We start from the raw sequence: 26906 nt of genomic DNA, 5'->3' as shown, positions 1-26906 counted from the left end.
TCAAAGTAACATCCAGATAAATGTCAGGACCCAAGGTTTTAACAAGAAGATCAAAGTTATTCACTTCACCTGTCAGCTGTTTTAATGTTGTCGCTGATCAGCTTATATTAATAATTTTAATAGAAGTACATCTGGGGGGCTCTAATGTTAGGGTGCATGCCCAGTTTTCCTTAAATATGCTAAAAATGATGGATAGTTTTCTAATTTAGCATCACATCAGCCATGACAGGAAACATTTTGGGTACCTCTGACAGTGTTTAGAGGTATCCCAGCTAGTTACATTGCTCCTTTTTATTCTCAGAAAACTACCAGAATCTGTGTTTCTGTTTTGTTGATTTGCAACTGCCAGCAGGAAAATCAAGAGCTGCAAGGCTCCTATTCTCACAAACCGGACTCCAAATCAACCATGTAAGTGTTTACATGCACATGTAGTCAGCCTCAGTACCTCTGACTCATAATGGATTATGTCAAGGTATAAATGGCCACTAGTTAAGTATGGTAAAATTTTAATTACTGTTGTAGTTTTAGTCACCTATTGTTCCCTTCAGTCTAACTTGTGCATAAGAGTTTATTGTGTCTATCAAGTAATATGGGTTTGTTTTACCGTCTTTTTAAAAATATATAAATATCAGTAGGTGTGATTGTCTTTTAGATTATCAATCACACCTTGTGGATTCCCACCACAGCAGCAGTCAGCCATGCTGCCAAGGAGAACCGTCCTGTCTCCACACTGTGGCTCTTCAGCTCCATATTGGTGCCTTCAAGTGCTCCTTGTAAACACTTGTTGCTGAAAGCGCAACATTCAAGTGCTGCAGGTCAGAAATAATACCAAACCCTGTGCTGTGACAGAAACAGAATTTATTTATTTTTTTTGTTGTTGATTGATGTTTCATCTTTCATGGCCAAAAACAATCATGGTGCAAAGGATAGAGGACAGGTCACGTTTTTAGTTGTGTAGCGAGATGAAGAAAAAAAGAATAGAGTAGAATTTTATTATAGTCTGGAAAATTGTCTTTGCATAAAGGCAGCACGGAACAAATGTGGCAATACAATACTACTGAAATAAAAGTACACAAGTTAAAAGTACATATAAAATACGCTAAAAATACCGTGGAGCAAGATTTATGATACTGTGTTTTTGTTGTAAGTGTACTGTGTGCAACATATTGGTTTGTTTGTATATACTGCAATCATTTATAGTGCCTTGGGTTAATAGTGTACCATTTAATTTACCTGAACTTCACTGATTATTCTTTCTAAAAGCTCCTACATTTTACATAATCGGTTGCATTTTCAGATCATGGGGGTCGTTTCCAATGTTTCCGACAGCATTTGAAGGCAGCACTGGAGGCAGGAGACACGCCCCTGCCGGCTGAGAGCGGAGACCCCTTCTGTAAGACACATCTCATCTCCTATTGGTCAGATTCCCCGTTGCTCTGGCTCGATCGCCTTCTGATTGGCTGCTGCCGGACGGTTGGCGAAGAAGCATCTTGCGGCTCGCGCTGTGCCAGCTGTCCTCGCGCACTCGGCTGGTGCTGGGCAACGGAGAGGCTCCGGCAGAGGAGGGTCTGGAAACCTGGAAAAAAAGGGTAAGAAACATCAAAAAAATATGAAGAATATTAAAATGCCATGGCTTATTTTGTAAAACGTAGAAGTATTTAGCAAATATAGATAGGTTTTATCCTAAATATGCAAATGTAGACCCATAAAATGATGCGTTATATCTCGTTTAATAACCGCAGGTTTCAAATGTCCGTTAATTTTCCACTTGGTAACGTTAAACCAGTTTAATATCAGATATTTCTGGTGCTTATTTTACATTTTCAGTCACCAAAAATGATATTTTACTCCGTTTATATTTGAATGGGAATTAATTAATGCGACCGTTCTCTCACCAACGAGGGAAAAAATGAATGACAGTGTGTGAATTTCGCATAAATCTAGTGAAAAATTGAATATTGGTCGTATTGTTGCAAGCTGGTATCGTATGTCGACGAAATATGGGTGAGATGTGAGTGTCTGTGTGTCTGTGTGTGCGTGCCATCAGTGCAATAAGGCTGTGTGTAATGTCTATGTGTGTGTGCGTGTGTGTGTGTGTGTGTGTGTTGCTCGTTATGTAAGTGTATTCGTTTATAGGTTATTCTCAGTTCAGCCAAATATGTTGAGTTAAGGTGGTGATGAAGAGGAGGGTCTGCAGGAGTCGTCATGCATACAAACGAGTCTGCTGGTGTATGTGTGTGTGTGTGTGTGTGTGTGTGTGTGTGGTTGAATAGAGCATTTGCACTGAACAGGTGATATAATTCCCTGTTTTACCTCCTTTTTCTTTGACGGTTTCTGCACGGAGGGGATTTGCTCTGGGTTGGTGGGGGCTCTATTGGGGGGTGCTGAGGCCTTCACATCATTTGGTTTAAGGATCCTTCAGGGTGCTTGAGGGGACTCCAGGGGTCCTCGGTGCAGCACAATGAATTGAATACATTAGAAAGGAGCCAAATTGAATGATGCAACTGTTGGCCTACACATGGTATATTCCAGTGCTTTGCATCCATTTGTCTTTTAGTCTGGAAAATAGCCTTGCAAAGTCTGGCTTTTTGTTTTACCCATATATGAGACCGATCATATTTATTGCTGATTGATCACTGTGTATTTTCTTCTATTATTCAGTTATAAATTGTTAGAATATACTGAAAAATGTCCATTACAGCATCCTAGAAACCTCCTAAAACCTGCAGATATTCAGTTAACTGACAGCAAATCATCACATTTGAGAAGCTAGAACCAAATAATGCTTGATAATGAAATAGTTTTCTGTCAACTAATCTGTCTAATTATTCCAGGTTTAATCACAGCCAACAATTAAACAAATGGCAAGGTGTGGTTCTTACCTCCATATTTTGACTGTAGCTCTCATCACATGAAGTCCTAGAGTTAAATTCACATAAGCTTTTAAGGCTGTGCACACCTGGCCAGCTGCTGAGGATTTCTGTTTGTTTCTGAAAGTTATGAAACTTGTTGGAAGCAGCTACTCCTGTTACAGTGCTGGACAGGTGCAGGGTGTAGAGGGGCACAGGGTTAGTTTGAGGGGTGCTGACCCCTTAAAGCACCATAAATGGCCTCCGGGGGCTGCCATGATCATTTTACCCTTCATTAGGAAAATGTCTTTTCTTCGTCTGCCTGTGAAGTGTTCATATGCATGATCCCAACATGTACAGCCTTATGTACCAACTACATACTGTATGTGCGTATATGTAGCAGTTGTAGTAGTAGTAGTACTTTTGAGCGTATCAGGATTTTTCTCAGCTCTAGAGCCAAGGATGCAAAGTTTGTCCTGATGGTGGCGCTAAAAGGCAGACATCCTCAGGTCGCCTCTCAAAGGTACAAATACAGTATGTTCAACAAATGTCATATGAATCTTCCCATCACATCAGAGTTGATATTTTTGCCTGTAGGTGGCAGCAGAGAGAAGGTTCAGGGTCAGACTAAAGGTCAAAGGTGACACATACCAGTGAAGCACTCTCAGTTTGTTTTTAGTTTTGTGATTGGTAGAGGAGGTGGAAAGTTAAAGTGTAGGGAAAGATGGAGGTACAGGTGTGTCCATATGTCACAAAGGTACGCAAGTACAGAAAGGATGAGAGAGAGAGATAAGAGAGAGGGAGAGAGAGATGGCTCTAATCCTCAGAGTGATGTCCTAGTTAGTTATATGGCTGCTGCTTATTGTCTGTTTATCTGTGAGTGATTCACTAATGGCTTATTCATTCATGAAGCTACACCCTGCACCCACAACCCTTTAAACCCCACTCTGTCTGTGTGTGTGTGTGTGTGTGTGTGTGTGTGTGTGTGTATGTGTGCCAGGGTCTATTCTTATCCCTGATTGGTTGTAATTTTGTCTGATGCACGTTTGTTCTGGGTTTTTAAATAGCTCTGCCGTTCACACACACAAACACACAGGCTTACACAAATGCAAGGTAATACACACTCTCTCTTTCTCACACACACACACACACACACACAAATGCACACTGTACACCGTCCCTCCCTGTGGCAAATACTCTCCAGATCAAGCAGCAGTCAGCAGCTGTCTACTCCTTTCTTCTCACTTACACCATGCATCAACACACACACTCACACACACTCACAGACACACACATTTCCATGCCACACATGTAGTCTGCACTTGCCCAGGAACAGACATCTGAGGATGTCAGCAGCTACTTTGTCAAATTTAAACACTTTAAACACTTTCTGAAAATAGATTTGACGTTTCTTCTTCTTGGTCTGAGGATTTTATTCTTTATCTGGCTTTTCTTTTTATTTCTGACTGCATCTCTGCCTCTGTTAATACAATTTAAACGTGCTTGTTATTAATTTCTTTATGAGTATAGTGTTTTAGTTTAGTCTTCAAGGAGCTTTTATCTCTCTTAGATTTTACTTTATTGTGGAAATGACTGCTCTAGAGGTTGTGTGAGAAGAGACATTTTCGAGGGTTTTTAAGAAAGATTTTAATTTAAAGAGTTTTCTTGTTAAATTGTAATTTGGTCAGTTAACAGTAACACCCAATGAAAACACAGGGTCAACTTGCACAGTAGAAAACATTAAAGGAAGCATGATTCATTTACTTTTCAGTTTTATCCTTCACATTATTGTTTAATGTTTTTAGTAGCACTGCAACTATAGTCATTATTGATTAAACATTGACTTAGTTTAGTTTATAAAATGTCACAAACATGCTCATCATAGTTTCCCAGATCGTAAAGTGACAACTCTTTTTGGCCCAATCCCAAAGATATATTTTTATTTTACAATCACTTGTGGTCAGAAAACAGTAAACCCTCACATTTTAAATGCTGGACCTAACAAATGTTTACAATTTTATTGTGAGAAATGACTAATTGATGCTAAATCCATAAGTAATTAGGCACTTTTCTTATTCAATAATGATGCAGAAACAGTTTCTATGTGAAACACAGACTGTGAAGTGGCTGTGTGTCAGTGTGTGTCAGTGTGTGTCTGGTGTGACCACAGTCCTGTTGTCATGAAGCTGTGTGTCTGTGTGACATTGTGATGATGTGACATTGGGAGTCTGAACTAAGTCTGCCTGCAGTGCTGCTCCTCATTCATTATTAATTAACACCCCCATTAAAAAAACTGTCTGCATGGAGGGTAGGGAGGGTGTGTCCCAGTGTGTGTGTGTATTTAATTGTGTGCATAAGGTGTTCATGTGTATGGGAAACTAACCGTGTGCGTGTGTGTGCATGTGTGTGCATGTATGTGTGGTTGGTGCTTGTCTGTGTGTATGTGCTGAAGCAGCTGGTGAATGAGAAACGAGAAACGCTGCCTGGTGTGACTGTGTGTGTGTGTGTGTGTCTGTCATACCCACTATGACGCAGCAGAAAACAAACACACACTCACACTGTGGACCTACAGAAGTATTAGATACAGTTAGTGAGTATGTGAAAAAGAAAATGTCACCTTTCAGATTGCCTTTGCAGACAGTTGTAATCTAGAGCCTTTAAGAAAACTTTAAGGTAAAGCAGACCAATGGCTTCACCTCCTGACGTCGCTTCACCTCACCTCCTGATGCCTCACATTGCGTCACGTCACATCATGGCTCCTCACCGCCCTTCAGGTCTTATCACATCACCTCAAGTTGCATCACCGTTTCTTCACGTTGCCTCAAATCACTTCAAGTTGACCCACATCGTCTGCAGAGAGTCTGATCCAAAAAAATATCACTGAAAGACAAAAAAAAAATGCATTTGGTAAAAATAAATGGTTGATTTAGTCGACTGAACAGCCAGTCAGACTGCCTCTGATGCTGATTCATGAAACTGAGTGAATCAGAGTCAGCGAAGTCAGACTCACATAAAAAACTACAGTCAATGGTCAAACACAGACGACACCAGACAAACTTTCCATCTCCCATCCTTTCTCTGTGGTTACTCATTTGTCAACCTAGCTCGGTGAAAACTGTGTGTCTATTAGCCCTATTAGTCGATTAGTCAGTTTACAAAAAATTAACCAGCATATTTCCATTAAATATGTGAAGCATTTCATAGTTTCAGTTTCTCAGGATGTGAGGATTTGCTCCTTTTTTATTTTAATACATTATCTTGAGCTGAGGTGAAATCATAACAGGCATTTTTCACTATTTTCTGACTCTCAAAGGCAGTTAATACAGAAAATAATCAGCAGATTGATCCATAAAGGAAATGATAGTATGATAAAGCAGTATAACTGATTATGGAGAGCAGGAAGAGACAAAACAGCAGTTTAACCTGCCAAGACTTAAGACACTTTTGTTGTTTTCTCACTCAAGAAGAAGAAAGAGTTGCTGTTTTTCTGTTGCTCTGATATTTTAGTCTAGACTTTTTGAAAAACAGTAGCAATACATATAGAAAAACAAAAGCTTATTTCATATTTTAATCAGATTTCAATTTGCATTCTTGTCTCAACATTGTTAAATAGTATTTTCAGTGTCAAGACATCAAGTTAATTTTTTTTAGGAGAATACAGAAAACTCCTCATTCATTATTAATTAACACACCCATTTAAAAACCATGTTTGCATGGAGAGAGGAGAGAAGTGAGGGTGTGTCTGTGTGTGTTAAGTTACAACTGGAGAATCTGACTTCTTTAAATGGCCGTAGGAAATGACAGAAAGTAACTGACAGTTGACCTACAATGGCTGCTGTGATTTTTATTTTCCCGTCCTGCGAGCAGCTGGAGGGCCACTGTGTGTTTGTGCGTATTAAAGGTGTCCCCATCCAGAACGTCAATTATATAAGTTGACTTTAATTTCCTTTGGCTTTACAGTCCTTCACAGACACACAAAGCCTCCAGTGTGTCCGGTGCGGCGGTGTGTTTAGTCAGCGTTCCCGTTCCCACACACACAGTCACTCAGTCAGTCAGCTGTGTAGGTTTGGACAGAGACGACTGGAAAATAGTGACAACAGCAGCTTCAGCCTTTAAACATCAGTTATAGAAGCCAAAATCTCATGTAGACACCGCTCTGTTCCTTCATCTAAAACTCTTTTAACCTGCTGCGATTGATCAGTTTCATTTGTCCCTGCCAGGAGCAGGTTTGAGTCTGTTATTTATCTGCTTTATATTCGGTAATAACATCAGGATTTGATGCCAGCAAAGCACTGAATTGAATGAAACTGGCAGATTGTATTTAGCAGCAGGATTCAATCAGTGCTTTGATTTGGCACCGGGCCTGTTTGAACTGGGACCTTCTCCACTGTTTCCAGCCTGGTGTCAGTTTCTATTGGATTTGTCGTGAGACTGAGGCCGGACAGCAGCAGATCACTGTCTGTACAAGTGATAGAGGCTCAGCTGCATCAGTATCATCTACTGTTGACAGACTCATGAGTGGCTTGTTCTTGTTCTTGGAAAAAAAAAACCCACTTATTTTTAATATTCTCCAGCTTTCGAAAGCAAAACAAGAGCAACATCTATCATGTTCTATTTCTTTTGATGGATCTAAAGCATAAATCAGTCTGAAAAAATTAACTACTTGTGCACATGACAAGCACAAAGCCATAAATCAAACAGAAGTCAGTCGCATATAAACAGCCATTTAAACATAATCAGTGCTGACAAATGAATTACATTCGAGTAACTCAAAGGTGTATCAACCAAATCCCACTACATTTCACATACATGATAGAGAATCCAGGAAATCAAACATGCAGTCTCAGATCCCAGATATATTTGTAGATTTTAATCTCAGTGCTAAAAATTTAAAGAGATAGTACAGATTTTTTTGTAATGAGGTGAGGTATTACTATGGTACATAAGCCTTGGTTACATGTTCTTTGTTTGCAGATATTCCCTGTAGATATAGATAGATAGATAGATAGATAGATAGATAGATAGATAGATAGATAGATAGATAGATAGATAGATAGGCTTCAGGGGGACACTATAACATATATACACACATATAACATCTTCTGATTTCATATTAATGTAACTTCAAATGGTAAATCAGTCTTGATGATTTAGTATGCTTCAGCATACTATCAGATGCATGTGTGTGTGTGTTTGTGTGTATAGCCTTTATTTTCCACTGAAAGCAATTCCCATCTCCTGGGAAACCAATCTTTTATTCTGGCTGCCAGGCCTTTAGGGCACTGCTTCCCATACTGCACACCCTTCCACCCATCCCCACCACCGCTGCTGCTGCCATGTTTACCACCATCACTTTACCTTTCATCTCGACACAATCACCCCCTTCTTACTCTTCCTCTGTCAGTGGACTTGTCTCTCTCTGTGGCCATCCTTATTCCTCTGCCTCTCTCTCTTTTTTTTAAATCCCTTCTTTTCCCCTCAATCTTCTCAGAGCCCGACTGGAATAAGCTCAGGGTACGGCTCAGACCAAAGCCAGATGGTATGAGTATTTTCTAGAAAGTTACTGCTCTTTTCTTCCTATTTACAAGTCACACTGAAATTGAGCTTGACCCCCACCTCTCCATCTCATTGGACCCTACAGATCTTTTTCTCTCTCCTCCCCTCCTCCCTCTCCTCTCCCTATTCTCCTCCATCTCTTTGAGTTGATGCTGTGTGACTGAGAGGCCATTGTGTCCTGCCATCAAACACATTGCATACAGCCATCCATGCAGAACACACACATAACCAACACACAGAGGAATGTTTGTAGAAGGTCCTCTCAGATTGTTGATCTCATTAGACTTAGTCAAGCTGCTTTTTCTGTAATGATCTGAAAGTATCACCAAATTCCAAAATATCTAATTCTAACATGTTTTATGTCGTACCAATAGTCCAGCACAACCCATCTATCTCTGCTAATCTGGACTTTGTCACCTTAAAGGTAACCAACCCACTTACATCTTGTCAACAGTTTCCTGTTCAGAGGATACTGTGCCTCTCGCTGGTCCCACTCATGTTTCTTATTCGTCCATAGCTTTCTTTACCACCAGTAGCTCAGGAAGTGGATCTGTACTTTGACGTTCGAGCCAAAAACTGCTGTCTGACTGGCTGTTGTTGCATAATGCTGCCATGTGATAGGTTGCTAGAATAAAGTACGAAAAATCTAATGAAAATGCCATAAGCTTATGATCTTGTTTTATTGTTTTATTTATAAGCATTTTAAACAATAAATTGTCTCTAAATCCCAAAATACAAGACTCAGATTTACCACTGTAATTATAAAATGTGCAGACCTCTTGAAAATTAAACATCAGATTCCTAGAGTGAATATGATTCTACGTAACACATAAACTAGGTTCTGCTCATACTGTAACACAACCTAAAATTATCATTGCCAGAAGTTATCATTATCTTTTGTAAAGGAGGGGGGCAGGGACGAGAAATGTTCCTCAGGCACTCATTTTGAAAAGTGCTCATTGTGCAAAAATACAGTAGAAAATGCCTGAAATTAGGTTAATTAGCCATGTTTCTTAATTAGAAGCCCTGTAAGATTTTATTCCATCTCGCTTTATATATTTGTAGAAAATAAAGCTGCAACTAACAATTATTTTCATTATCAGTCAATCTGAAGGTTATTTTTTAAAATCATTTTTGATCCATAAAATTTTATAAAATAGCGAAAAATGTCCATGAAAGTTTTCTAAAGCACAAGGTGATGTCTACACTCCAAATATTCAGCTGATGACTAATTGATTAATTTACTAATTGTTGTAGTTCTAGACAGTTTCATGTGATGCTTTGACATGAAATCTTTATTGGGGAAGCTGTACAAGAGTTATTGGTTATTTAAAACAATCTTTCTTCCTCTAACTTCCTCTGCTTTCCATCAGTCCTTGCAGAACTCTGACAATCTGTTATATTCCCACAGATACTGTAATAGATTTGTAAATTATAGATTCTCAGCTCACCTCTTAATATTTCATAGACTGGGCTGACACACTAAAAGCTTGGAGGAAGTTTTCTGCCTCCCGAGACAAAAAGACTGAATATGTGTCAGAGACTGTAATGTGTAACTCAGCAGAAAATACAAGATAAGCAGACTACTGTAATTATGGATCATTTGCCCCCTTATGTTCTGAGCAGTCTGCTTCGCAGAAATGCTTTTACTCAACGATTATATTCATCTAGTTTCTGTGACAAAGTTTGGAAAGGCAGAGTTCCTGCAGCTCAACAGAGAGATACAAGGGCAGGTTTTTGAAAACAAATGCCAGTACTCTTTCAAGCGGAATATCATTTAGACAATTTAATATTCAGCTAATTTAATACTGAAAAGGAAGAATTTCTGCATTAAAATGGCACTCATTGTCCACTTACTTACTGATCTACTGTTCTGGAGCTTCCAACTTTGAGTTAAATGTCACATTCAACCATTTAGATAATCACAGGACACTAAAGCATTTCCCTTCTTATATCATGCTCTCTGTCAGGACTGTGGATGAAGCCAAATCCTGAAAAGAAGGAGTGAGCAGTGGTTAGCATTAGGCAAAATACTATTTACTTTATGGTGAAGTGCATTTGTGCACAGACACAGAGAGTCTAGTGGAAGGGGTGTTCAGGCCTGAAAAATAAAAGAGGGGTTTCCTATTGGGCTGCCACTCAAACATGCCAGATGAGTCATGCAGCACCATTTTCTTGGTTATTTCCCATTTTTTTTCTCACAAGAAGCTGCCCTAACAGAGGCTGAGGTATTGATGTTTAATGCCTTTTTGTTCCTCTGACAGGACTATGGCTGCCAACATGGGGTCCATGCGTATCCTCATCAAGGGAGGGAAGGTGGTGAATGATGATTTCACCCAGGAAGCAGACGTCTACATCGAGAACGGCATCATTCAGCAGGTAACATGCATTAGCATTCACTCTTTTTCTCTTCCCTTTACTCTGCATCCTGTATTTGTCTTCATGCACACACACATACACTCACAGTTTAACCCACACATTCACTGCCCAGTGTATCTCCAGCTGTTAGTGTGACTCATTTAACAATAATACAGTATGAAGAGAGCGAACGACTCTGTGAACTCTGTAGCTCTGCACGGCGATAGTGAAAGCTATAATTAGCTCACAGAACACTGTCATGGAAATAAGCATCAGTTTATGTGAGGAGGATGTGTTTGACTCAGAAACCTGGAAAGCTCATTTTGTTCTTCTGCTGAGACACTCCACTGCCAAGGCAGCACATGAGCTGTTCCCTCTGTCAGTCACTGTTTCCATCACAACAACACTGTTGATGCCAGAAGGTGCTAATGTCTAGCCTGTGAAAAAACAAGGGTTTACTTTTTACCATTCTTTAGTTTTGAATCATACTGTGACTGAAAGGTTTTATATGTCACATAAGATGCTTGATTTTAGCTGGACTAGACATAAATACCTATAAGTTAGATAAAAAGGTGTTTAATCTAATATTACTGTTAATATTTTTAAGGCACTATGTGGGTGAATACAGAAAAATAATAGACAAGGTAAAGGCTGAAAAAGTTGCAGTGGCATTCCATTCAAACACAGAGTACTGTACAGTATGTGTTAGTATTGTCTTTGGCACTATTGCAATGATCATTTACTGGTTATTTACCAGGCTGTAGGAGAAGCTACAGCCTAGTGATGTTTGAAATGAGGATCCTAACAAATATGATAATAAATGTAGAAAATGTGTGGAAGTTTGAGCCTACAGCTGGGCTAGCAGCTCTGAGAGGTTGTACCTAAAAGCTAGGGTGAGCATGCTAACATGCTAATTTTTTGCTAATGGCGCCTAGTACTGCTCATGGTGGGAATTGTTGGGTCTCTCTGTAAATATCATAATATAAAGAGTACGATCTAAACCTGCTCTACATGAAAAATGCTAACCTTTGTTGTGATTTGGCGCTATGTAAATAAAAATTTTCTAGACTTGACTTTAGCAGATAACATTTCAGATTAGCAGATTCATCCTCAAAATTGTTTACCACTGGAATCAGTAGGATTTATCCTCCACGGCACATGAATTTCTATCAATCAATCCAACAGTTGTTGAGGTATTTCAGCCTGAACTAAAGTCATCAACCGATTGCTATAAAACCACTGGCCGGGTTAAATTCCAAGTACTCATTGCGGCCTCACAAAACCTCTTTGTCTTAACCAAAGAACCCTTCATTGACCCTCTTTAACCTGCCCACTTAGTCTAATGGACTACATTAAAAGTGCATTTACCCAAACCCCACTATCCGTTACAGTCATGATTTATTCTGTGGCTCAGATGCATGTTACAGAGACAAAACATCAATAAAGTTGTGTAATTTGTGTGTTGGTGTTCTCTGTGGCAGGTTGGAAAAGAACTGATGATACCAGGCGGGGCTAAGGTGATTGACGCCTCTGGAAAGCTGGTGTTGCCAGGCGGAATAGACACCAGCGTGCATCTGCAGCAAACCTTCATGAACGCCAGCATCCAGGAAGACTTCTACAGCGGGACCAAGGTACACACACACACACACACACACACACACACAGAGCAGTGTTATGACTACGCTCGTCAGCATGCCTGTGATTAAACACATTTAGATTCAGCTGTCACACACGGACATACTCTCTCTCTCACTCACTCACTCTCTGTCTTGTCTGTATTCAAATATTCATCCCTGCTCTCAGCTTTACTTTCACCATAAAGACTAATGACCACACATGTTCTCACACCCAAACAGCTGTCAGGAGTTTCTGGTTGAAAGCAAAGACTTCTCTTTACTGTCTTGACAAACACAGCTGTTCAGTCCTCAGTCATACTGGGTTTATTACTTCATTTCCGATGGATGCTCTGCATATTTTCCACTGATCCCCTGAGACCTGGAGCAGAGAGGACGATTTAATAATTAGGAGACTTAAAAATTCAAAAGAGGGAGTGTGGTTGTTGCCTGCAGCAGCATGCATGTTTTGGAGGATGTTGTGGGCTGTTTTTGTTGTTGTTGCCTGGCATAGATCTTGAGGCTTTAGTCGTGGGCCTGTACTGGTGTGGCAGTCGCTATACATAATGTAAGGTGAGAGCAAAGTAGGGATCTTCATCTTCATCATTTATTATTTTTGGGGCTTTGAAGCTTCAATGAGAAGCACCTATGACAGACAGTTGGTAACCTAACATTACACTTTGTTCAAATACATCTTGCTCTAACATAAGCCAAAGAGACTTGGGACAGTTTGAGGTCCTGCTGGGGATGTTAGTGTAGCATCTGAGGAGGAGGAGGACCAACTACCGGGATCCTTCGAGCCAGAGCAGCCTCTGCTAGTCTGTTTGATTGTGATGCCTTTATTAGTGGTGTGGAAGCTCAGAACAATCAATCTCCGTCTGAAAATATATGCATATATGCATTTGTGAACTATAACAAATAAGTTTGAAAAATTAAATTGACATGTGAATTAATCCTACGAAAAAAATGCCCTTATTGTGAAAAGAGTAAAATTACTCCAAAGAGGCACGGTGGCCATTTTCCTAAGGTCTAAAGTAAAAAAAAAGCTTGAGTAAACTCCATTCCTCTGTCTGACTTTGTAGTAACTTTACTGTTAGAAGTGATGAATATTTGTGTGTTTCCTGGTTTCAGAAAAAGTCAATTAACAGAAATTGTGCACTTGGGAACAATGTTCCTTTCAGATGTGATTCGCTGCTGAACTGCGTCACATTTACAAAATTATCGCTGCACCACTTGGCCCCCAGATGATGAGCGAGTTTACTTTAATCACTTTAATTGCAGAGGAGAAAGACCAGACCTCAATTTTGTAATTCCTGGAGAACATGTTTGAAGTGCTGGGCAAAATCCTCCTCATAATATTTTATGTTTGTATCAGCCAGGCCATTTAACATTTAACTACTCATACTGGAGCAGATAATGTGATGTACTGTGTGTCAGTGGTGAAAAAGGCCTGACAGATACCATGTTTATGCTCTCTCTGTTCAGTATAATTACTGGACTCTAAGAACAGCGATTATCCGGAGATCTGAAGCCCTTCTAGTATCTTTCATCTTGGAAACACCATCCAGTGAAGATTTTCTGGCGATTAATTCAAACTGCAGGGACTTTGCGGCACTGTGTTTCAGTGAAACAAGGCCTTAGTCTAATGGAATGCCAACTGAAGTGTGGTGAGAGGAATTTGTGGGGGGTGAGGAGGGTGACGGGGGGATGAGGATTCAATCCTCCGTATGCCAGCTTTACCCCAGCAACCCCCCAGTTACCAACCCCTACCCACTGACCTCGCTGCCATGGCAACACCCCCACCCCCCACCCCCTGCTCTTAGTGTGGAAATCAGAGTGAGCAAATGCGTGTGTGCGTGTATGACCGTGGTAGTATTGTGTGGTCCCCGTGGTGACGGTGTTACCGCAGCAACGGCTCATGTGCAAATGTGATGGAACCCCCAAAAACTATTTCTTTCCCCCTCCTCCGCATCCTCTTCCCTCCCCTCCCATCGTTTTGTAACAGTGCTCCCTCTCCTGCTTTTCCTTCCTTCCTCCTCCTCCTCTCTCCCTCTTTCTCCTCCCCCTGCTGTTTACCCTGCTTCTGTCTCACCCCCTGTCTCACCCCCACCCACCCCTCCAGGAAAGACTCACACTGATCTGCAGCAGTAAGAGATGACTTATATAAGAGGGTTTACTGGTGGTGAATGTCCTCAGGAAAGACAAGTAAATGTTTTATTCAGTTTGAGGGTAAAATAAAGAACCTGCTGCATGTTCTCTTGTCATCAAAATTTAGTTTTTTTTTATTTTTATAGAGTGTTATTTCACAAACTAGTATTGTTTTAGTCGAGTTGCTGAAGGAACTGAATCACTTTTTTGGCTTAATAACAATTATTCAAGGTTGATTTATTTTCAGTGGAAGATGAATTTCTGTGGCAAACACTCAACAACAAAACTACAACAGCAAATATTTAAATGCAACAGAATTGTTTGTATTGTAATGAGGCTCTCGCAGCACGATATCTATTTGTAGTGACTGCAGCATTATTAACATTTATTATGGTTATATTTAGGCACTCACAGCACTTGGTTAAGGTTAGGGAAAGATTGTGATCTGGTTTAATTAGAAAGAAAGTTTATTTACAGTCACAGACAGGACTGTAGATACGTTCTACCAGAATACAGTATATTGTACTTAGTGTACTGCAGCTCTCACGGTTATCAGTCTTCACAGTACTTATCAATCACATCCATCATATTAGAATTTCAGATTGAATCTACTGGACCAGATTTTTTCATGAAGAGCTAATAACGGTCTGACATATTGAGCAGCATCTATCCCAGCAGGCACTGCAGAGATCATTTAAATGTCTCTGCAGGCTGAGGAGGAGGAGGGAGACGAGGAGGGGGAGGAGGGGGTGACAGAAGGTGAGGTGTTGAGCTGTAATGGGAGGTATGAGTGGTGCTGATAGAGGCTGATCAGAGAGCTGCAGTGGTAATCTGTCTGACACTGATAGCCTCTCCCAGAGTCCAACGTACAGGGATCCTCTCATCCTCTCAGATCTGTCATGTCTCACTCAGTCTCCCCCTCTCTCTCCCACCTCTTTCATACATGCATTATCCAGCAGAGCAAGATTTTTTATGGACAGTTTTACTCCCTTCATCTGACTTCTTCGTGCAGCTTCTGTGCTGCAACTAGCTGGATTAATGGAGTAATGATTATTTCTATTTCTGGTTAATGTTTAGATCCTGATTAAGTCTGTAAAATGTCAGGAAACAGTGAAATTACATCTCCAGATTGCTCACATTCTCTAATTCAGAGCACAAAACCAGCAAATGTTTAATTTACTATGATACAAAAACAGAGAAAGGCAGTGAAATCTTACATTTTAGAAGCTGGAACCAGTAAAAGTTTCATATTTCAGACTGATAAATTACTTTAATGATCAGAAATGTTCTGGCCATACTCTACCATATTGAAAGTTCTGCAGCTGAATCAGTGATTTGTGTGTTGGCTTGCGATTTTCTACTGTTTCTACTCTCTACCTCCCACACCAGCACACACCCACAGATACATATTTTTGCTCCCTCTCCTCCATGTCTCTCCCCTCTTTCTCTCCAGTGTCTGTTTTAGTTTGTTGTCAGGGGATTATCTTCACAGCAGGGGTTGAGCGTTTTTTAATAGGGTGGGGGATTCATGTTAAAACATTGTTTGGGGGTTTATGTGTCACCATCCACTTTAGCTCTGGTGTCAGTGATCTGTGATATGTTGAGGGGGGAGTGCACTGTGAGAGCTTTTAGATTAAAACCATGATGATGTAGTGTGTTATAACAGGATAGACACAATATGCATATAAATATCCTCAACACAATGGCACCAAAGTGTGTTTTGCAACATAATGTTCCATCTAAATTAGATAATAAATCAGTGAGTTGGGTCAGGTTTATAATAAATGCTAAATAATACCAGACACTTAACCATCACTGCAGCTGCAAACAAGTGAAAACCATTTAAAAGAAATATTATAGCTTAAAACAAACACATAACAGCAAAAAAACAGGGTATTTGCATGTTCAGTTAAAAGCTTTGAAACTTTATGTGTCTTTAAAGGCTTCACCATTATATTAAAAAACAAGTCTAGATGTCTGAAAGACAGGTGAAATCACTGAAATTCTATTTATATAATTAAAATCTCCAGTAATTTGGGCAGAATTGGTGGATTTTTTTCTGGAAATTTTTATACTTTATGGTAAATTCAGTGGGTATGAACATAAAATGTCTTCTCACAAACCTGTGTTATGATGGATTTGGGTAAAGAGAGGCTAAAGAAGGAAAAGATAATCAGATTTATATAAGTTTAATGTGTAAAATTAGCATGATAGAGACCTGTTTAGTCTGGTTTAATTCTGCTCAGCAACACCAGAAGAAGAAACAGTCCAATCAGACTGTCAGTGATAATGTGGCATTTCTTAGACCTCCTCAGCCGTTTTAGCTTTTGAAACAGTCTAAAATTGGATGTTTATTTAGTGACTGCAGATTCAGACTGAAAACATTAAAAGAGAACAGGATGAAATAGATTTTAAGCAGCAGACAGCTTCTTTGTTCCAGCGTGGCAGAAACCCTGAAACCTCCACACTGATGAAAATGCACACTCATACTGTTCAATATACTTTACATATACACACATGTACAACACATCTCTTTCTCTCTTTCTCTGTGCTGCTTCTTTCTCCTTTTCCACTTTCACAATCCCTCATTTTTTATAGAAATGCACTGGCAGTAAATTTCAATTAAGGTCGTGCAGACAAGCAGTTTAAATCCCACAATCCCCAGCTGTGTGTCCCCTCATCTCACACACCAACACACACACTGACAGTGATCAATGACGCTACATTCGTCTTTCACACATATATGCAGAGACCTTCGGTGCTGACGCGGCAGACGATTTGAGCTGGTTACTATGGTAATGTGAAACCTAGTAGCTCATTGGCTGTCACTCAAAAACACATGACCCCTCCCACGTCTGCAACACATCTGGAGTCTGGAGGAACAAGAAATCACTAGCCACGTTCAAAATCAGCTGTGCCTCCTGTTCATTTCCTGTTCCATAAAGGATTGTCGCCTGATTTCCCATCACTCCTCAGTGCAGTACTGCTGTTAGAGGGTATTGAATGGGTGACTGTCAGGAGGAAGAGGAGGTGGAGGAGGAGGAGGAGGAGGAGGAGGGACCGGACATGTGACAGGCATGGCTGAGCAGTATCTGTTGTCATGGCTACAAAAAAAAAGTGCATTCATCATTTAGCCAACTGAGACGAGCCACTGCAGACCACTCCCATCACTCCATCCATCTTCCAGCCTCTCTCTGTCTCCTTCTCTAACTTTCCCTTCACTCCACGTTCACCCTTTCTTCATCAGTCATTTCCTTCTCCTTCTTTTCACATTTACTACTTTTTCTTCTCCTGTTTGTTGAAAAACCAACGTCAGATTCTGAGAAGTTAATATTGGTCTTAAGTTTTCCAAGAGGAAATGTCAGAAATTTCTCAATTTTTCAATATTTTTTTAAACATCCCATATTTTATACTTTTCCAGTGTATGTATGTATATACACATAACACCTAGACCTGTTTTATATTCAAAAAAGACATGGAAGAAACCAGATTTCAAATTAAGAATAAAAATAAAACATATTTCATCACTGTCATTTAAAACAGATAAAGGTTGAATGCAGGATGTAAGATTCATGTCTGTTTTGCTAGAAAGAAAAATGCAAATGGAAAAAAGTTGACTACAGGGTTATAAATGTTAGTTTGCTATTCACTAATACTGCACCAGTTCCACATGGGATTATAAGACACGACTATAAACATCAGACATGCAGAATATTATAAGTGAATAGAAAACTCGTGTCGTACGTGTCGTCTGTCAGTTTATCCAAGTAGTAACCAGTCGAGCGTATGATGATGTGAGAACAGTTCATTGCTCAGTGTCACCAGAACAAACAGAGTCTGTGTACTTTACAGTGGAATCATTGTTTTCTTTTCTAATCAATCTCTTGTTTTTTCTCTCTTTCTCTGCCTTCCTTCCTTCCTCACCCTCTCACCCCTCCTCACCCAGGCGGCCCTGATGGGTGGTACCACCATGGTGATGGCTCTGGTCCTGCCTGAACAACACTGCTCCCTGCTGGACGCCTACGAGAATTGCAGAGCTCTGGCCGATGCCAAGGCGTGCTGCGACTACGCTCTGCACGTCGGCGTGACCTGGTGGGGGCCGAAGGTAAGACCCACAGATATAATTTCGATCTTTTTTCCTACTAAAACCTCTGTCATTTATGGGTGAAGTGTGTAATGACCTAGATTAAACCTTACACGAACTAGGTTAACACACATGCTCAGTGGGCACATTAGGCAGACTCTGTGAGTCAACCAGCCTCATTCAGCCTCTGGCTTTAATGTCTGTTCTATATCATCTGCTGACTCTGTGCACGTACCACAGCATATTACATATAGTGAAAGGTTTAATGCTGCTTTTCCTCTTTGAAACCAAAGGAAAAAATCCAGGGCACTAATTGTCTTTTTGCATGGCTGACACCGATACATCTTAGCTAAAAGCAAGGTTGTTTATTATGCTATTAACTTTAATCCAAGATTACCTTGGATTATTTCCTCTTGATTAATTGTTTGGTTTGTTAGATGTCAGATAATATTCACAAATTCCTAGACCCAATGACTAATAATTGAAACTCTAATGGCAACATGTTCCTCCTTCCTACATCATATATTAAAAGCCTGTTGTCAGCTTTTATAACACCCTGACAGTTTTTATAATAGTTCACACTGAAAAATAGGTCGTCAACTTGTCAATCAACACTGTTTATTTTTATATTATGTCACTGCTGCTGTAGAAGTATATGGATCTTGCATTGTGATATTCAAAACATTGGTTTCTTATCCCCCTGACACTGACAAATACAGAAGAAATCATGATGACTAGAACTTGAAAATATGAAGCAGATAATAACAGTTAATACATAAATTTTAATTTGCAGAAATAGATAGAAATGCATGTAATTTTGGCATCACCTGTTATTGTTTTCTTTTTGTTGTTTGTTGATGTTTCCTGTTCATAGTTTTTCTTTTTCTCATGTAAAATGTAATTTCTGTGTCTGTGAGCCTGTTTCAAGTTTGTTTACTTATACTCTCACACAATTGTGCTCCAGCACCATCATGACCTTTGACCTTCTTTAGCTGCAGCACAGGTAGAATATTTCACCTGGAGAAGATCAAATCGTTTCTCTTTTGCATTTTGAGTGAATATAATAGATTTTTCTCTGCTGCAGATTCCTCTGTGAGACTGTGATAGTCACCAGTGTGAATGCAGTGTGATCTCATTCTGGCTGCTCCCCAGGCTCATTTCATGCCCCATATAACAAACACACACAGACACACACAGACACACACTGTCTGCCTTTGAGAGTTCAAACCAAAACTCGCATGCCCTCAGCTGTAACCATCTCCTAGCAACGTTCCACACCCTCGACCTCTGACCTCTGACCTCTGACCTCTTTGCCTTTGTGATCAGGTGCGTAACGAGATGGAGACGCTGGTGCGGGAGCACGGCGTGAACTCCTTCCAGATGTTCATGGCCTACAAAGACCTGATGATGCTGAGGGACTCGGAGCTCTACCAGACGCTGCAGACCTGTAAGGACATCGGCGCCATCGCACGCGTCCACGCCGAGAACGGAGAGCTGGTGGCAGAGGTGCAACAAACTCACTCCCTCCCTCCTTTAATTTACTATATATGTAATTACAGCTGGTTATGATGATACCGGCTGTTTTAGACGCTGTAATCACATGTATGTGTTTTTTTTTTATATATAATGAGGAAAGAATGACAAAGCTGAACATATGCTGTGTTGTTAGGGTGCCAAAGAGGCTCTGGATCTGGGCATCAGTGGACCAGAGGGCATCGAGATCAGTCGACCAGAGGAGGTAAATTTATGGAGCAGGAGGTTATTTATTTTTGTGTCTCATATTTTTAGATTTAGATCACCCTGCTAAAGTTAAGTGTTTTATATTTTCTGCTCTCCTTCTGCTTTTCCCTTATCTTTTTTTTCAACTTAAAATGTTGAAAAACATAAATTCAAGGGTATTAAGGTTACTGTTTTAGTTGGAAAGGGAAGCCTGATTGTGTCAGATGCTGTAATTAAAGGTGGTTTGATAATATTGACTGTAAAGGTGATAGTGTGACACACAGATTTACAGTGAAATGTATTAGTCCCATAAGGATAAATATGTTGATTCATTAGTTTGTTTGGGTAGAAATATCTAAATGTTCTTATTAAACTGGTCATTGTGTGACTGTGTTTGTTTCCTGTCTGCAGCTGGAGTCTGAGGCGACTCACAGAGCCGTCACCATTGCCAACAGGGTAAACAACAACATTAGATTTTAATATCCTGTTAATACGCAGCCGTCTGTATGTTACTAATAAATTAATGGATCCTCTTGTGATCGCAGGCCCGCTGCCCGATCTACCTGGTGAACGTGTCCAGTATGTCCGCCGGAGACATGATCGCTGCCGCTAAGATGCAAGGTGAGTTACCTGCTCGGTCAGAAACACTATGAAGACGGTGACTGTGATGAAGATGATGATAATCTTCCCTCTCTTTCCAGGTAAGGTGATCCACGCAGAGACCACAGTGGCTCACGCCGTGCTGAACGGGATGCAGTATTACCACCAGGACTGGGCTCATGCCGCCGCCCACGTCATCGTCCCTCCTCTCCGCCTCGACCCCAACACACCCAGCTACCTCATGGGCCTGCTGGGCAAGTATGTGCAGCTTCGCAACACGCTAACGCTTTTAAACAGTGGCCTGAAAACTGACTGAACAGGACACTCAACGTGAACTTATCCTATTTCCAGTGACACTCTGAGCGTCGTAGCATCAGAGCATCGTCCATTCAGCACCAAGCAGAGAGCTCTGGGCAAAGAAGACTTCACCAAGATCCCCCACGGAGTCGCTGGAGTCCAGGACAGGATGAGTGTCATCTGGGAGAGGGGAGTGGTATGTACACACACACTAACAAATAAATCTGCAAACCAGTCTGTGTGCCGCAGTAAACACACATTTGACAGTAACAGGAACAGACTGTGTCTCTGGCCTTAGGTTTTCTGTTTTTGCAGAGCAGCAAGTTCAACTTAAGTCCCTCTAGTCTTTAAAATGTCTCTGCTTCAACTCACTTTGTTTTTGAATTATAGTGAAGTAAACATTCATATGAGACAGATTTGGAAACTGTATTGAACTAATATAAGACAGATTTGTTCGCAGCTGCAGACTAAATTAAAAATTGACTTTAGTGCTTTATTTTGTTACTGTGTTTTTTGAGTGTTGATACAGGTCATTGTGTCCATTCTGTGTTGTTTTTTATTTGGGTTTGCACTGGTTTATTTTCACTTCCTTACTCTAATAATGAGTCCAGCCATGAGCCTAAAACCAGGCCTTCATCAGTAGTAAAGAAATACGTCCCGGCATTAATTGAAAGTTGTAAATGATTGATTAACAGTGTGTTTCTTCACAATATTTTTGATGCATTGAAACCTGCAGGTTACAGGAAAGATGGACGAGAATCGTTTTGTGGCAGTGACGAGCTCTAACGCTGCAAAGATCTACAACCTGTACCCACGCAAGGGCCGCATCATCCCCGGGGCCGACGCTGACGTGGTGGTCTGGGATCCAGACGCAACAAGGTTCACACTTACATTTACAACATGAAGATGTCACTCACAAACACAAAAACACTGGTGTTAACAGCTCCTCTGTCTGTGCAGGACGATCTCTGTGAGCACGCAGGTGCAGGGCGGAGACTTCAACCTGTACGAGGGGATGCGCTGCCACGGCGTCCCTCTGGTCACCATCAGCCGAGGACGTCTGGTGTGTGAGAACGGTGTGTTCATGTGCGCCGAGGGATCCGGAAAGTTCTACCCACAGCGCACTTTCCCCGACTACCTCTATAAGAAGATGGTGCAGAGAGAAAAGGTGTGTTTTTCATTCATTCTCATCTGTGTGACTGTTTGTTCAGACGATAAAAGTTTTCCCAAAAAGTAAACTAACTCCAGCGGGGTACCAGGGCTCCCGCTGTGCTGTGCTGTGTCAGCTGACAGCAAACACTCCCATCAAACTGTGTCTAACTCCACTGATTTGACAGTCTTTATAAAGGATTTAATGCTCTCTCTGTGCTGCGCTGACGCTGTTTTTCTGCTGCTGCTGTCTGCAAAAAGCTCCATCGCAGCCTTGGCATGCACTGGTTCTGCTCTGTTTTGGGTACACGGGATGATTTATACTATTACTGCATGTTATTTATTATGTGCTTTCATCCTGTGTTTTTGTTTTTAGGGCGTGACATTTTTTAAAGTCCGATTTAAGACTGCACTCGTAGTTTAACAAGTTCTTGTTTTTATTTAACATTTTCTGAGCTGTGCTTTATGTCCTCCTGGTTTAATATAAACCACAGTTTTCATTATTTCAGCAGAAAAGGCAGCAACTTTCAGGTACATGAAGTTATCATATCTGTGTAATAATCAGCTTAAAATCAGTCTCATCCTGTGATCTGAAGTCAGTCCACTCTTATAGAATACTGCCCCCAGATTCATAACTGTCAAGTTACATAAATGTAGTGTCATCTCCATTTTCAGCTTGTGATGACAGTGTTATTGACAGGACTATTATTATTTTATCTATTACTTAATATTCCCTTTAGCCAAGAACACCAGACGATAAAGTTTGTTCACAGAGTGGAACAAACTCCAACAAGTTCATCAGAAAAACATTTTTAGCAGCAGCTACACAAAGTCAAAAAATTGTATTAACTTAAGATGATATGTTTCAGACTGCTCATGTTTTATTAAATGTCATCTCTTATGCTCGGTACATCCCGAACAGAGAACACTAGACTCTTAAACCATCAGGACCTGGTGGACTCTCTGAATTTTTAAAGTAAATAATCAGTTTCAGTTGAGGATGACATCTATGCGCCCATATCTGTCAGTGTATGTGTATTAAAGAGGCAAATTCTTTGTTTTAGACTCAGGCTTATAAAGGAGTTGTCAGGGATCCGTACTCTGGTGACGTGGCCAAGGTGGCAAACACCATGAAGAAGGAGCTCGGCTTGGGCCCAATAGATGGAGAGACACCCAACAAGCCCTGTAGTCGGGTGCACCAGGGGGTCAGAGACCTCCACGAGTCGTCCTTTAGCCTCTCAGGTAGGCTGGAATAAAACCTGTGTAAACCTCACTCCAGTTTTTGTTGTTTTAATGTTACAACTTGAACAAATCTCGTTGTATTTTGTGTGTGTGTGTTTTTTTTTCTCAGGGTCTCAGGTCGATGACCACATCCCGAAGAGGTCCTCGGCTCGGATCCTGGCCCCTCCCGGCGGGCGCTCCAGCGGTATCTGGTAATCGCCGGTGACGAACCCCAACCGTCCGAGCCTCCGTGTTTTGTATATTTCTGAGCAACCAGGAAAACTGCACTGATTTTCAATCACAGGAATTAAAGTCAAAGGGGGAAAAATAAATTCAAGCAACGTGTCTGTGATTGGCGACGACCTAACTGATGATCACTGATCTGCCAAAGTGACTTATACAAATCTAATTTATGTCTTAATTGGAGCGACTGACCTGATTAATTACATGAGAGTGAAGGGCTACCTATGAATTTAAATGTTTTACCAAATTCAAGCTGATCATACTAACATTGATGAAGTCTGCTCATTATCACCCTGCTCGTATCCCGCGAGGAAACAGACGAAACAAACTGTGAAAGATCAAAACCAGTACAGTTTTTGATGGTTTGAAGTGATGTCGACCGAATTATTTAAAAATAGTAGAGCTGGATTCAGTGGAATATCTATTATACCCCTGTCACACACACACACACACACATACAAACGTACAGTACACTGTAGACACCATAGCTTTAGACTCATACGAAGATGTGTGGATTCTGTTTGTGATTAAACCACCCGCTGTGCTCGCCCCCCCCCCTCCGCTGCACCGTGGGTTCCTCTAACAGTGTTTTTGATTCCAATGGATGAACCGTGCCGTGTGGTGATGAAATCCAACTGCTTCAAACACCGTGTGATCTTAAACAGCTGCACTCTCTCAATAGAGTCAGACTCAACCCCCCCCTCCCATCCATCCTTAATACTTTCACTGCCTCTGACTGGAACAACACACACAGAAACACCCCAGCCTCACCTGCGACGTAGCAGGGTCTATAGACCGAGTGGAGTAAGTATACAACCTGTGGGCTCACCTCGGAGTTTAGTGCTGATCCCACAACAGTTAAATGTCGGCATTTCTGTCCTGGAAACTTCATCGTCTTTGTGGCATCTATAGACCTTGCAAAGTGCTAGAACACAGAGGAGAAGTCAGTTCAGTTTCTAAGGAAAGATGAGGAGCAGGAGATTTAAAGATCACAGTGGAGACAACAGGGAGGAAACATTTTCTTCTGCTACTGATAAAACATAACATCACATCAATAAAGGTTAGAGCAGTGCCTTCTCATTTATCAGAGAGATCGGTCAGAGCCGCCGTCTGTGTGGCTTCTGTAAACACTGTCAGCCTCATTTATCAACATGTGTAAAACAAGCCCAAGAAAGCTGTTATAAATCAAACATGCATATGCACCAGTGTGCAGCAAACAGATAGAAATCCTACCTATTTTACATTAAAACTTCCTCGGCTCATCCACACGAAGAAATGTCCCTAAAATGTAAAATATGGTCATCAACATCCCACAGCTTTAAAACATGAACATGGCCATGTTGTGTTTTTGTTATTGTCAACAAACCCCATGTAAAGACCAAAACAAACAATGCATTATCTCGTCTTTCTGTCTGTGGCACTCAGCCCCGACTCCACTGGTTCCTATTAAAGATGTAAATCCCTGAAAATGGGTCAGAAATGTTTAGATGTAGTTTTAAAACAGTCTGAGTGAATTATTAAAACATCTAACCACTGTAGTTCTTGGCAAAGTGCTGCTCAATCTGAATTAAATGGGGTGTTTGTCAGGGACTACGTTCAGTGGGGGATGAATACACATTTTGTTTGCTAGTGAATATTTACAGCAGCAGGATGGTGTTTGTGGGACTGATTCAGAATAAACGATAGAGTGTGTGTTCATGGTAAAGAAGGAACATGTCAGCCAGTGCTGTGTGATGTGGTTCATTGTTTTTTTTGTGGTTTTTGAAAATAATGTCGCTCTACGGCAGGGAGGAATAAACAAAATCAGGCTCTGACAACACTGAAAAAATCTGTTCATGGGAGCAATTACTGGTGATTTTGGTCTTTTTATGGGATTTATTGACAGCAAGAAAGAAACTGAATATCAATAGACTTTAATTCCTTTAATTACAGACAGTGGATAGTGAAGTTGAGACAAATAAGGAACATTTTATTTGGCACTTTCACAAGTGGCTCGTCCACACAAGACTTTAAGCTGCTCTATTTTGTCTCTATTTTGTAAATATACCAAATGTTTACCACCAGGGATTTGTTACGTTTGCATGAATACTGGTTGTTCTCAATGTTTGCATATTATCAAGCACAAGAACAATTTGTTTAATTTGATTCTATGTGTGGAAATTAACGCACAAAATTGTACACTCAGTTGATAAATGAGGCCTCAGACTGTGCATAGTGGGCCCTGAAAATAAGCAGCAGAAACTGGAGTTTCAGTAGCATCTCATGTTTAGACTCTTGGTAGGAAAATAAAACAGGATCGTTGTAAGAGCAGAGTGTCTCCACAGAGCAGGAAGATTGAGCTGCACATTGAGCTGATCCTCTCACCTCCTCATGATGTCTCATTCCTGCCTAGCAGTATTATATTTATACATGATCACGTCTTCTTGCCTGTGTAATTATATATTTAGGATGTTTGTTTGTTTTTTTTAGTTGAAAGAAATAATGTGCCAATGTGAATCACCCGTGCCACACCGACACCCATGCATGAAGAGCACCACATGGAGACGGAGGAGCGACGTCTCCCCCGAACGCCACAGGTTCACAACAACTGGTGCTGTTTTTTACGATTACCTACGACCACGTTATTTTATTGTTGGATGGTTTTGTTGTTTTGAAGGCACTGTGACTGGTCAGTGGCTGTGTGTGTTTGTAGACTCTTGTTGTGTTGGACAGTGAACCTGTTGAATCTGTAAGTGGCTGCTTGTTTCTTACCACAAGAATAACAGCAAAGAATAAAGTGGGAAAAAAAGTGTTGGTGAGTCATTTATTGTTTTTTAAACTACAAGATTTGTAGTTACAGTTGGACAACTGTGTGGAAAAATTATAAAACTTAGCAAAAAAATAATAAATGCAACAGCAAAAGCTGAAAATTATAAGATAAAATAAGAATATATTTGGTAAACAGTCAATAGAATATAATTTATACACTTTGTACATTTAACTATGTTTACATACTGTATATAATAAAAACTAGAACAAAAGGTGCAGCCATGGTACTTAATAGTATGTAAGGCTTTGTGTAATCCTGCC

General features: G+C 40.6%; 1 protein-coding gene across 1 annotated transcript; it reads left to right on the top strand.

Moving 5' to 3' along the window:
• The first annotated feature begins 1216 nt into the window (after positions 1-1216).
• LOC108888900 (dihydropyrimidinase-related protein 5) lies at positions 1217-26628 on the top strand. Its single transcript, XM_018685114.2, has 15 exons — positions 1217-1589; positions 10670-10784; positions 12245-12394; positions 18471-18629; positions 19935-20114; positions 20278-20346; positions 20739-20783; positions 20873-20948; positions 21029-21185; positions 21279-21420; positions 21961-22103; positions 22185-22392; positions 23438-23615; positions 23725-23806; positions 26307-26628. Exons 2-15 carry the CDS (start codon positions 10674-10676, stop codon positions 26308-26310), a joined length of 1704 nt encoding a protein of 567 aa, XP_018540630.1. The 5' UTR covers positions 1217-1589; positions 10670-10673; the 3' UTR covers positions 26311-26628.
• The last annotated feature ends 278 nt before the right edge of the window (positions 26629-26906 follow it).

The sequence above is a fragment of the Lates calcarifer genome, linkage group LG7_1 (genome assembly GCF_001640805.2).
Source record: "Lates calcarifer isolate ASB-BC8 linkage group LG7_1, TLL_Latcal_v3, whole genome shotgun sequence".
Lineage (NCBI taxonomy): Eukaryota > Metazoa > Chordata > Actinopteri > Centropomidae > Lates > Lates calcarifer.
The sequence above is the reverse complement of the archived record's forward strand: the minus strand, read 5'-3'. Positions and strand labels throughout refer to the sequence as shown.

What these genes read in the sequence shown, in the direction of transcription:
- LOC108888900 (XM_018685114.2), top strand. Translation starts at nt 10,674, where the DNA reads ATGGCTGCCAACATGGGGTCCATGCGTATCCTCATCAAGGGAGGGAAG. An exon ending in CGCTGCCGCTAAGATGCAAG is followed by an intron (nt 20,949 to 21,028) that starts GTGAGTTACCTG and finishes CTCTCTTTCCAG; the next exon opens with GTAAGGTGATCCACGCAGAG. An exon ending in CTCATGGGCCTGCTGGGCAA is followed by an intron (nt 21,186 to 21,278) that starts GTATGTGCAGCT and finishes TCCTATTTCCAG; the next exon opens with TGACACTCTGAGCGTCGTAG.